Raw genomic sequence first — 11,066 nt, forward strand, 5'->3', positions numbered from 1 at the left:
TGAGGCGGAAGGATCGCCGGAGCCCAGCAGGTCGAGGCTGCGGTGGCCGGGAGCGTGCCACTGCCCTCCAGTCTGGGCGACAGAGTGAGACTCCAACTCAAAAAAAAAAAAAGAAGGTGAGTAGGGGCAACTTCTTCAACAATGTAGAGAAAGTAAAATCTATGAGAGTGGAGCTGATTTGTGACTGGTAATCCAAAATATACCTAAATCAGCTCAGCTAAAATTCAGGCATTCAATTCAACTTGGTTTGGGAATCTAGATAATTTAAAAAGGTATCAACATTAGTTTTGAGAGCTGCATAATGTACTGGCAAAGACTTTTTTAAATTTATTTTTTATTTATTTTTTGAGTCAGAGGCTCACTCCATCACCCAGGCTGGAGGGCAGTGGCATAATCACGGCCACTGCAGCCTCGACCTGCTGGGCTCAGGTGATCCTTCTGCTTCAGCCTTCCAAGTAGCTGAAACAGAAGGCAAGTGCCACCACACCTGGCTAATTTTTGTATTTATTGTAGAGATGAGGTCTCACCAAGTTGCCCAGGTTGGTCTCGAACCCGTGGGCTCAGGCAATCCTCTCACCTCAGTCTCCCAAAGTGCTGGAATTACAGACACGAGCCACCGCCCCCGGCCAAGACTTTTTTTTTTTTTTAATATTCTTCTTCTCTTTGAACTTCAATTTAGAAGAATTGAGTTACCTTAGATTGCTTAAAGAGATAAAAATAGAAAATAGAGGTTATCTAGTCACCTAGTTTTTATAGTGTTTTCTCTTTTTGATCCCAATTTAGAATCAAGGGATTAAAAAACTATTTGGGTGCTATTTATAAAATGAAACATTAAAAATGTATGCAATGTGCAGAGTGGGAATTTAAATTAGAACAACTCCTTTGGACAGCAAAGTATCAAAGTGTATCAAGTGACAAAAATGTTTCTGCTTAGCCCATATTACTTATTGTCCTATGGAAGTCAGTCAAAATGTGGGGAAACTGCAGGATGACATTTATAGAGAAAATTTGCTAGAAGCACAGATGTTCAAAACTAAGAGAAGGGTTGAATTAGCACTGACAATTAATGGAATTCAGGTTAGTCCTTAAAAATGACGTTAAAAAAATTAGCTGTGTGGTGGCATGTTCTTATAGTCCCATCTACTCTGGAGGCTGAGGTGGGAGGATCACCTGAGCCCAGAAGGTCAAGGCTGTGGTGAGCCATGATCGTGCCACTGCCCTCCAGCCTGGACAACAGAGGGAGACCCCAACTCAAAAGCACAATGAAACAACAAAGAAAAAAAGAACATTAAGAATACTATGGGCTGGGCGCACTTGCTCAGCCTATAATCTCAGCAATTTGGGAAGCTGAGGCAAGAGGATTGTCTGAGCCCAGGGTTTCGGGACCAGCCTGAGCAACTTGGTGAGACCTTGTCTCTACAATAAGTCATAAAAACTAGCCGGGCATGGTGGCGTGCGTCTGTAGTTCCAGCTACTTGGAGGGCTGAGGCAGAAGGATCGCCTAAGCCCAGCAGGTGGAGGTTGCAGTGGCCGTGAGCGTGCCACTGCACTCCAGCCTGGGCGACAGAGTGAGACTCCGACTCAAAAAATAAAAACAAAAAATAAAGAATACAATGACGGGCCAGGCACGGTGGCTTATGCCTATAATCCCAGCACTTTGGGAGGCAGAGGAGAGAGGATTGCCTAAGTCCAGGGGGTCAAGACCAGCCTGGACAACTTGACCAGACCTTGTCTCTACAATAAATAAAAAAATTAGCCGTGTGTAATGGTGCACACCTACAGTTCCAGCTACTGGAAAGGCTGAGGCAGAAGGATCGCCTGAGCCCAGCGGGTTGAGGCTGCAGTGGCTGTGAGCGTGCCACTGCACTCCAGCCTGGACGACGGAGTGAGATTCCCACTCCAAAAAAAATGAGTACTATGGTTACTTCATTGGTACTGTGTCTATATGAAGATTAAGTGAAACTACCTTGGCAGAGTACACAATACAATGTGCGGCATATAGTAAACACCCAGTAAATGTTAAGTGATACTATATCATTGCTGCATTGTTATGTTACCTCACTTGAACTGAGACTCAGCTTCCTATAACTTGCATGTGTTGAAGTCCCCTACCGTGGGCCGATGATTGGACAGTACAGTGAGCAGATTTTTGTTTGTTTGTTTGTTTTGTTTTGTTTTTTGAGTTGGAGTCTCACTCTGCCGCCCAGACTGGAGTACAGTGGCCACTCCCGGCCACCGCAGCCTTGACCTGCTGGGCTCCGGCAATCCTTCCGCCTCAGCCTTCCGAGTAACTGGAATTGCAGGCACGTGCTACCGTGCCCAGCTGATTTTTTTTATTTATTGTAGAGATGAGGGCTTGCCAAGTTGCCCAGGTGGGTCTCAAACCCGCGGGCTCAAGCAATCCACTCACCTCATCCTCCCAAAGCGCGGGATTACAGGCTGAGTCACCGAGCCCAGCTCAGTGAGCAGATGTTAACTGACCTGACTCCGTGAGGCCTTTTCCTTTCTTACAGCGCAGGTGGGCTGTGGAATCATTATACTGCTGATCTTATACAACTGTTGGGTTCTTTACATTCCTTACTTGATGTGGTTTTACTTTGACTGGCATACCCCAGAGCAAGGAGGGAGAAGATTCAACTGGGTCAGAAATTGGACTGTATGGAAGTATTTTAAGGACTATTTTCCAATCCATGTGAGTAGAAATGTCTTATAAAGTATTGTTTTGAATTGGGAGAAGAGTGGACATTTGTTTTCATCACCTATATATCAGGCCTTTTCCTTTACAGAGGGAATATTTTGTGCGGCTGTTACAGAATCCTAAAGACTGGGATAGCTTGGTGTGGTGGCTCATGCTTGTAATCCCAGCACTTTGGGATGCAGAGTTGAGAGGATTGCCTGAGCTCAGGAGTTCAAGAGCAGCTTGAGCAACATGGTGAGACCTTGTCTCTACAAGAAATCAAAAAATTAGCCAGGTATGGTGATGTGGACCTGTAGTTCCAACTACATGGGAAGCTGAGGCAGAAGGATCACCAGAGTCCAGCAGGTTGAAGCTGCGGTGGCAGTGATCATGCTGCTGCACACCAATCTGGGCGACAGTGAGACTCCTACTCAAAAAGAAAAAAAAAAGAAAAAAGACTGGGATTATTTATAAAGAAAATAAATTTATTTTTCACAGTTCTGAAGGCTGGGAAGGCCATTATCAAGGTGCTGGCATCTGCCAAGACCTTTCTTGCTGTACCACCCTGTGGAGGAAGGCGGTGGGCAGAAGGGTAAGAGAGGGTGAGTGAGCAAGAGGGGGCCAGACTCATCCTTTTGTAAGGAACCCACTCCCGAGATATTGAACCCACTCCTGTGATAATGGCATTAATCCTTTCACTCGGCCTTCGTGGCCTAATCTCCTCTCATGAGGCCTCACCTCTCAACACTGTTGCATTGGAGATGAAACTTTTTATTTTATATTATTTTTTTGAGTTGGAGTCTCACTCTGTCACCCAAGCTGGAGTGTGGTGGTATACTCAAAGCCACCACAGCCTCAATCTTCTGGGTTTAGGCGATTTTTCCGCTCCAGCCTTCCAAGTAGCTGGAACTACACCCGGCTAATTTTTGATTTATTGTATAGACGAGGTCTTGCCATGTTTCCCAGGCTGGTCTTGAACCCCTGAGCTCAGGCAGTCCTCTCGCCTCTGCTTCCCAGAGTGCTGGGATTACAGGCGTGAGCCACTGTGCCTGGCTAGAATGAAGCTGTTAACACATCCTTTTGGGGGGGCACATTCAAACTGTAGCAGGGAGAAAGCCTGCAATTTGGTTCAGGCTACTAAATGAACTCTAAGCTGAATTGACAGAATATAGAAGGCTGTGTGTGAAGGGATATGGGCTTAGAAAATAGTTAGGAATTTGGAAACGCCTCCAACCCAGGGAACTAAAACAAGTTATGTTCTCCATTTCTTCTTGACAGAAAAACTAGTCCTTTTGTGTTTCATTGGAAACTAACATGGGAACATTTCCCTTTTTTATCTCAATATGAATGTGCTGTAGCTCATCAAAACTCAGGATTTGGATCCAAGTCACAACTATATATTTGGGTTTTATCCCCACGGAGTACTCGTGGTTGGAGCCTTTGCAAATTTTTGCACAAATTACTCAGATTTCAAGGAGTTGTTTCCTGGCTTTACTGCGTATCTTCATGTGCTCTCAGGTTGGCTCCAGTGTCCTCTCTTCCGAGAATATCTGATGTGTGGTGGTAAGTGACGGCAGATCACAGTGCTCTAGGGTGGCAGGGGCACACGGAACACTCCCTCCCAGACCCAGTTGGGCTTTGGTCTCTTAGAGTAAGACCCTGTGTCCTTATCCCTGCCTGGCGCTTCATATGCTATCTGGATGTTTCTTGCCTTCCCCAATGGACTGTGTTAGGAGGACACAGACTGTGTCTTTTCTGTTCCTTCCCAAGCATCTAACCTGGTGCCTGGAACATAGAAATGTACAATAAATATTAATCCAACAAATAAATGAATGAATGCATTTTGTATATCCGGATGTGGAAGAAGAAATTGTGGGTCAAAGAAGTGATAAATTACACACTTTGAGAGGCACTTGGCGTGCATTTATAAGTATTAGAAATGGAAAATGTCCTCCAGTGAGTCTTGAAGTAATGGCAAGGACATAAACTGAACATACTCAACTTGCTGTCTTTTCTTCTCAGATTAAATATAACTTGGTTCAGGAAAAAAAAAACAGTCCATTCTACACTGCTGCTCTGAGTCAGTGGAAAACTCTTTGATTAGTGAAACCATAATTGTTCAAATTCTGAGAATAAAATTAACCTGAAATGCCAATGATGCTGCATAAATGTGTACAGAAGGCTAAGCTTGCATTAATGGCTCTCATTCAACTTAAGAGGCTCAATTTGTCTGGTTTTTCAACTTGACCAACTTACTAAAGAACCATCAACTACATACAATAACTTTAAAAGTTTTTTTTTTTTTTTTTTTGAGTTGGAGTCTCACTCTGTCCCCCAAGGCTGGAGTGCAGTGGCACGCTCATGGCTACTGCAGCCTCGACCTGCTGGGCTCAAGCAATCCTTCCACCTCAGCTTTCTGAGTAGCTGGAACTACAGGCACACACCACCACGCCCAGTTAATTTTTAAATTTATTGTAGAAATGAACTCTCACCAAGTTTCCCAGGCTGGTCTCGAACCCATGGGTTCAGGCAATCCTCTCACCTCAGGCCCTCAAAGTGCTGGGATTACAGGCTTGAGTCACCGCTCTTGGCCTAAGGGTGTTTAATATTTATGAACATTGTGTCAATTAATTGCTGTTTTTTGTAATTCTTGAATATACAGAAACGTTATAAGCCTCTTTTTGAGAAATTATACTTTTAGGATCAGTAAGTGGCATATTCATGGATAGAATTTTCCATGATCTCCCAGATTATCTTCACTTCCTGTTAATTTCTCATGTCACTATTATCATTATATACCTGGTAAGAACTCACTAAGCATCAAAGGACCAGAATCCAGGACTAGGTTTTCAGGTTGTTTCTGTTCATGCACTTGTATACAGAACTCAGTCCAGCCTGAGCTAGGGCATGCTAGAGGGTGCACTAAACTCTCCAAACTACCGGAAGATCTGGCATCTGACCTCCAGAGGGTGCACCAAACATTCCAGGCTACCTAAAGGTGTGGCATCTGATCTCCAGAGGGCGCACTAAATCCTCCAGGTTACCCGAAGATGAGGCATCTGGCCTCCAGAGGGCGCACTAAGCCTTCCAGGCTACCTGAAGGTGTGGCATCTGACCTCCAGAGGGCGCACTAAATCCTCCAGGCTCCCCGAAGATGAGGCATCTGGCCTCCAGAGGGCGCACTAAACCTGCCAAGCTACCTGAAGGTGTGGCATCTGACCTCCAGAGGGCGTACTAAATCCTCCAGGCTCCCCGAAGATGAGGCATCTGGCCTCCAGAGGATGCACTCTCTCTCTCTTTGTTACCAAAGTTTGGGGGTTGGTAACTCTCTTAGTTACCTTGTTTTATATATAAGGGGAAGAAAATTAAGGGGAATTTTAAAAACCTTGAAAAAGCACAGAAATATATTTACAGTGCAGTGTTTTCTGATTCAAAGTACAGCCATGGGTGAGTTTGGGTAGAATTGTTGAAGGCAGGTTTGATGAATTCATGGCCCAGGAGATGTAGGTATCCCCTCTCCACCACCGTGTCAGACACAACACTCCGTGTGAGAGTCCTTCTCCACGTAGTGTGCCCACAGTCACTGCTGTGTACTAGAGTTGGCATTAGTGATGAGACTTGTCTGCCATCACTGGTTTATGACCTCATGAATTCTTTTCCTTTGTACAACCTTCAGTGTCCAGAAAGCCAAATAAAAACAGTCAAACCTGTAGCCAGTGGAGGTTTAGCCTGTCCTTGTCTCCAAGTCTAGAGCGTTCTCAATACCTCCCAGACCCTGCTTCCTAGGACAGCCCCTGGTACACGGCTGAATTGGAGGCTGCCTCTCCAGATGGGAAAGACTGACAAAGACGTGCACCCACAGGAACTCATGAGGCTTCAGAGGGGCTTTCCTGAGAGCTGTCTCTTTTGCTGTTAGCCAAGAGACCTCGGTGCTCTAAGTCCTTTGATTTTATTTTTATTTTTTGAGTCACAGTCTCACTGTTGCCCAGGCTGGAGGGCAGTGACATGCTCACGGCCACCACAGCCTTGACCTGCTGGGTTCAGGCAATCCTTCCACCTCAGCCTTCCAAGTAGCCAGAACTACAGGCACATGCTACCGTGCCCAGCACATTTTTTGATTTATTGTGGAGATGAGGTCTTGCCAAGTTGCGCAGTCTTGTCTCAAACCCATGGGCTCAAGCAATCCTCTCACCTCGGCCTCCCAAAGTGCTGGGATTATAGGTGTTAGCCACTGCACCCCACTCTAAATCCTTTTAAATCCCAACTCCCACCCATTCCTCTTGGCCCATTTTGGTGTAGCCATACTCACCAAGTGTCAGTTGAAGCGGACTGTGTTTTAAGGCTCATGTCCCTTTCCGTCTACCCTTGAAGGCTGGGTAGGTGGCAAGCTAGATTATGACACCCTTATGTACCACACAGAGGACTTTAGATTTTATTCTATAGGTGAGGCACGGGGAACTTGGGAGGGATTTTGAGCAAAGTAGGGACCTGCTTGGAGAGAGGTTGGAGGGAGGTGAGCCCAGCGACTGTGATGATGAAAGGGCCCTGTGGAGTGACTAGGGGAGAGGTGACAGGGGCTAAACTAGCACGGTGGCTGTGACAGTGAACTATGCAAGAGGAGATCAGTGGGAAACATTTTGATGGAGTCCATGGGACTTAGTGTCGAATTATCCTCATGAAAGCAGTGACTGTGTTTTGTCATTACCGGCATCTAGAACAGTACCTGGCCTACAGGTGCTCAGTAAACACTTTTGAATGAATGAATGAGTGACCAGTCGACATGGTGGCTAAGAGAGAGAAAAACATATGGGAGAAGCTCTTTCTCTGGGTGACTGGATAGAGGATGGTCCCGTTCACCCTGATAGGTAATGGTGGAAAGGGAACCATTTTGAGGGAGAATTTAGTGCATTGGGTTTGGAGACGTGGAATTTGAGCCATCTTTGAGTTGTCGGAGTAGAAATGTCCATTGGGCCCATCGGAGATGTGGGCCTGCAGCCTCAGGAGGAAGATCTCCCGGGAATTGGATTGGGGAGAACTCAGCACACAAAGACAGAAGTTGAATCCATGAGCATAGATGAGGCCAGGAACAAGGGAGACAATGAAGGAGCCCCAAGAAAGAGCGGCATTTAAGGATGGCGTGAAGACAGAAAACCCAAGGAGGAACTAAGACAAGATCAGAGGCAAGCTAGGAGAGCCAGGGGCCTGGAAATATACAAGGCCCTCCTTCTGGTCAAGAGAGGCATCCAGTTCTCAAGGTCTCACAGAGAAACGACATGCCTTGACTTCAGTGAACGTTCAAACTCATCTAGGCAGGCTCAGGATTTCGACCCTCCAACCCACCACCCTCCACCTCCTCTTAAGAGGTTGATTGGTCATTCAGAACCCTGTCATAATTTTGCATTCTCTCAGCAGTAGAAAACCACAGTGAAATTAGCATATCATTTCTTTGAAGAGACGAGCTGTGCTATGTCTTTATAAAGCCTGTCTAACACATTCTGTTATGACTGAAAACAATGAATAAAACCCAGAATAGAAAGAAACATAAGACATTAAAAAGCGATTATCTGAAATGTGGGTCAAGAATGGTTTGTATTTTTATCTTCATTCTTTTTTGTAGTTTCCTCCGAGAATCTGTAGTACATGTAAAATCTTAGAAGGAATCTTTACAGTTATTTTTGCATGGGAAAGCCTGATATACTGACTGAGCAATTATGCAACTGTCTTAAATGTGCAATTTACCCAAGTCAGACTATACATTTTAGAACCATGTAGCAATCTGGCCAGTGTTCTAGGTCTGAATCTGTGAAACCATTTACATTATCAATCCAGTTTTAGAAAATAATGACCAACGTAGAATATCTGTAAGGAGACTATTGTGTGTTTAGAAAATCCATGGAAACCTTTGGAGGATATAATTTTTGGTTATGAACAAGGGTTTCCTAGGGTGATGTTCAAGGCCACCAAATATAACTGTGCAGGTTGTGCACTGAACAACTCCAGGCAGGAGGCTCCTTTTACTTAGAATGCAGAATGAATAGAGACCTAAAGAGTTAACTGGTGTACGGCCTACCCAAACAAGCAGTAGACCTAGGGGTGACATTTTATTTTATTTTTTATTTTTTTATTTTTTTAAGTTGGAATCTCACTCTGTCGCCCAGACAGGAGTGCAGTGGCCGCTCCCGGCCATCGCAGCCTCGACCTGTTGGACTCCGGTGATCTTTCCACCTCAGCCTTCCAAGTAGCTGGAACTGCAGGTGCACGCTACCATGCCCAGCTAATTGTTTGATTTATTGTACAGATGAGGTCTTGTCAAGTTGCCCAGGCAGGTCTCAAACCCGCGGGCTCAGGCAATCCACTCACCTCAGCCTCCCAAAGCACGGGATTACAGGCTGAGCCACCGAGCCTGAGGGGTGAAATTTTAAAGACCCAGACCATCACCCACCAAAATGTTAGATCTTATTATTAAAATACATTGCAAAAACTTGGCTATGAAAAAAATTACAGACCTACAAAGTGCTCCAAGGGTAAGCAGTGTAGAAAATTTTGTTCAATGTTTACTGTTGCTATGGAATATTATGATTAAATTTTTTAAATTTATTTTAATTAATCAATTCATTTATATCTTTTTTAGAAATGAGGTCTCGCTATGTTGCCCAGGCTGGTCTCGAACTCCAGGGCTCAAGCAATCTTCCCACCTCGGTCTACCAAAGTGCTGGGATTACAGGCACGAGCCATTGTGCCCAGCCAGATTTTTTTTAACTTATAAAAAAGAATCATTAAAAGGGAGGCCCAAACTTTAACTGTACCATGTCCACCTGTATACCTAATCCTGAATTGTATCCCATGTCTTTAAGATAACAACCACAAAAAAGAATAACGAGTTACACTTTTTGTTTTATTCACTAAGGGTCAGTTTCAGTTTCCAGGAAAAGCTTGTCCCATGTGCTGAGCAAGGAGGGAGGTGGAAACATCTCAGTCATTGTCCTTGGGGGTGCAAAAGAATCACTGGATGCCCATCCTGGAAAATTCACTCTGTCCATCCTCTCACGGAAAGGATTTATTAAAATTGCTTTGGCCAATGGGTAAGTGGCTTTTTGTATAAGGTAACAGAGTCAGAAAAGTTAAGATGTGTTTACATGAACACATAGAAGTAAAGTGATTTTGTAACCCTTAAAGACTTCCTCTAAATTGATCTTATAATAAAAGCAGGTGTCTATGTTCTTGGGGAGTGGAGTATGAACTTTTACTGAGGTAGCTCAATATCATGGCATTCAGCAATTAAACTTAATTTTTAAAAGCAAAACAAGAACAACCACAACAACCAGGCTGAGCACGCTGGCTAATGCCTGTAATCCCAGCACTTTGGGAGGCTGAGGTGGGAGAATTGCTTGAGCCTGGAGTTGGAGATCAGCCAGGGCAACACAGTGAGACCTCAACTCTACAAAAATAAAAAATAAAAATAGAAAAGTTAGCTGGGCATGGTGGTGTGGACTTGTAGTCCCAGCTACTCCGGGGACTGAGGCAAAAGGATCGCCTGAGCCCAGGAAGTCACGCTGAAGGGAGCTGTGATTGTGCCTCTGTATTCCAGCCTGGGCAACAGACTGAGACTCCAACTAAAAAAAAGTTAGACCCACAGTGTCAATTTCCAGTCAAATGATCAAACTAGCAATGGCCGAAGCTATCGATGAAAGAGAAACCTGGAACCTTGATTTTCTATAGAGTAAAATGCCATTGCTGGCTGGCCTGTGAATTACCTCCCCAAGAATTCAAGTTTAAGGCAATGTCAACATACCGAGCATGAAATTCACAATATAGGAAGGCTTGGGCATATTTTAAATAGAGAGAAATTTGTTGCACAAGTCAGCTGGGCAGAATAAATTATTTATTAAATTCTTTTCCTTTAAAATTCATATTCTTCAACTTTGTTACTTATAGTGCTTATTTGGTCCCAGTGTTTTCTTTTGGTGAAAACGAGCTGTTCAAACAGATTAACAACCCTGAAGGCTCCTGGCTGAGAACTGTTCAAGAGAAACTTCAGAAGATCTTGGGGTTTGCTCTACCACTGTTTCATGGCAGAGGAGTTTTTCAGTACAGTTTTGGACTAATGCCCTATAGGAAGCCCATCCACACTGTTGGTATGTATTTAAAATGAGTAAAATTATTATCTTACTTTAATTACTGCTTATTGTTATTGATTGAGGTGCTAATGCAAGAGAAGTGACTTTGAGTAGAACTTTCTAAAATAATGATAAAATAATAAAATGACTGCATTTCTCACTGGAATGGGAATTGATTACTTTTAAGAATACTGCTGGATGGGCTCGTTGGCTCAGCCTATAATCCCAGCACTTTGGGAGTCCGAGGCGAGTGGATTGCCTGAGCCTGTGGG

The 11,066-nt window shown here is 44.3% G+C and overlaps 1 protein-coding gene across 1 annotated transcript in view; it reads left to right on the plus strand.

The window, feature by feature from the left end:
• Window positions 1-10,812, plus strand: part of MOGAT1 (monoacylglycerol O-acyltransferase 1) — a gene marked incomplete at its 3' end in the record, with an annotated part of 24,750 nt that extends 13,938 nt beyond the window's left edge. Inside the window, exons 2-5 of the mRNA XM_008057715.1 lie at window positions 2,514-2,692; window positions 4,036-4,240; window positions 9,585-9,759; window positions 10,613-10,812. Of these exons, the coding sequence (XP_008055906.1) occupies window positions 2,514-2,692; window positions 4,036-4,240; window positions 9,585-9,759; window positions 10,613-10,812 (759 nt within the window). The remainder of the gene's footprint in view (window positions 1-2,513; window positions 2,693-4,035; window positions 4,241-9,584; window positions 9,760-10,612) is intronic.
• Between the last annotated feature and the right edge of the window lie 254 nt (window positions 10,813-11,066).

Source organism: Carlito syrichta, unplaced genomic scaffold, assembly GCF_000164805.1.
Source record: "Carlito syrichta isolate Samal-C Ts95f unplaced genomic scaffold, Tarsius_syrichta-2.0.1 Scaffold303111, whole genome shotgun sequence".
In the NCBI taxonomy this organism is placed as follows: domain Eukaryota; kingdom Metazoa; phylum Chordata; class Mammalia; order Primates; family Tarsiidae; genus Carlito; species Carlito syrichta.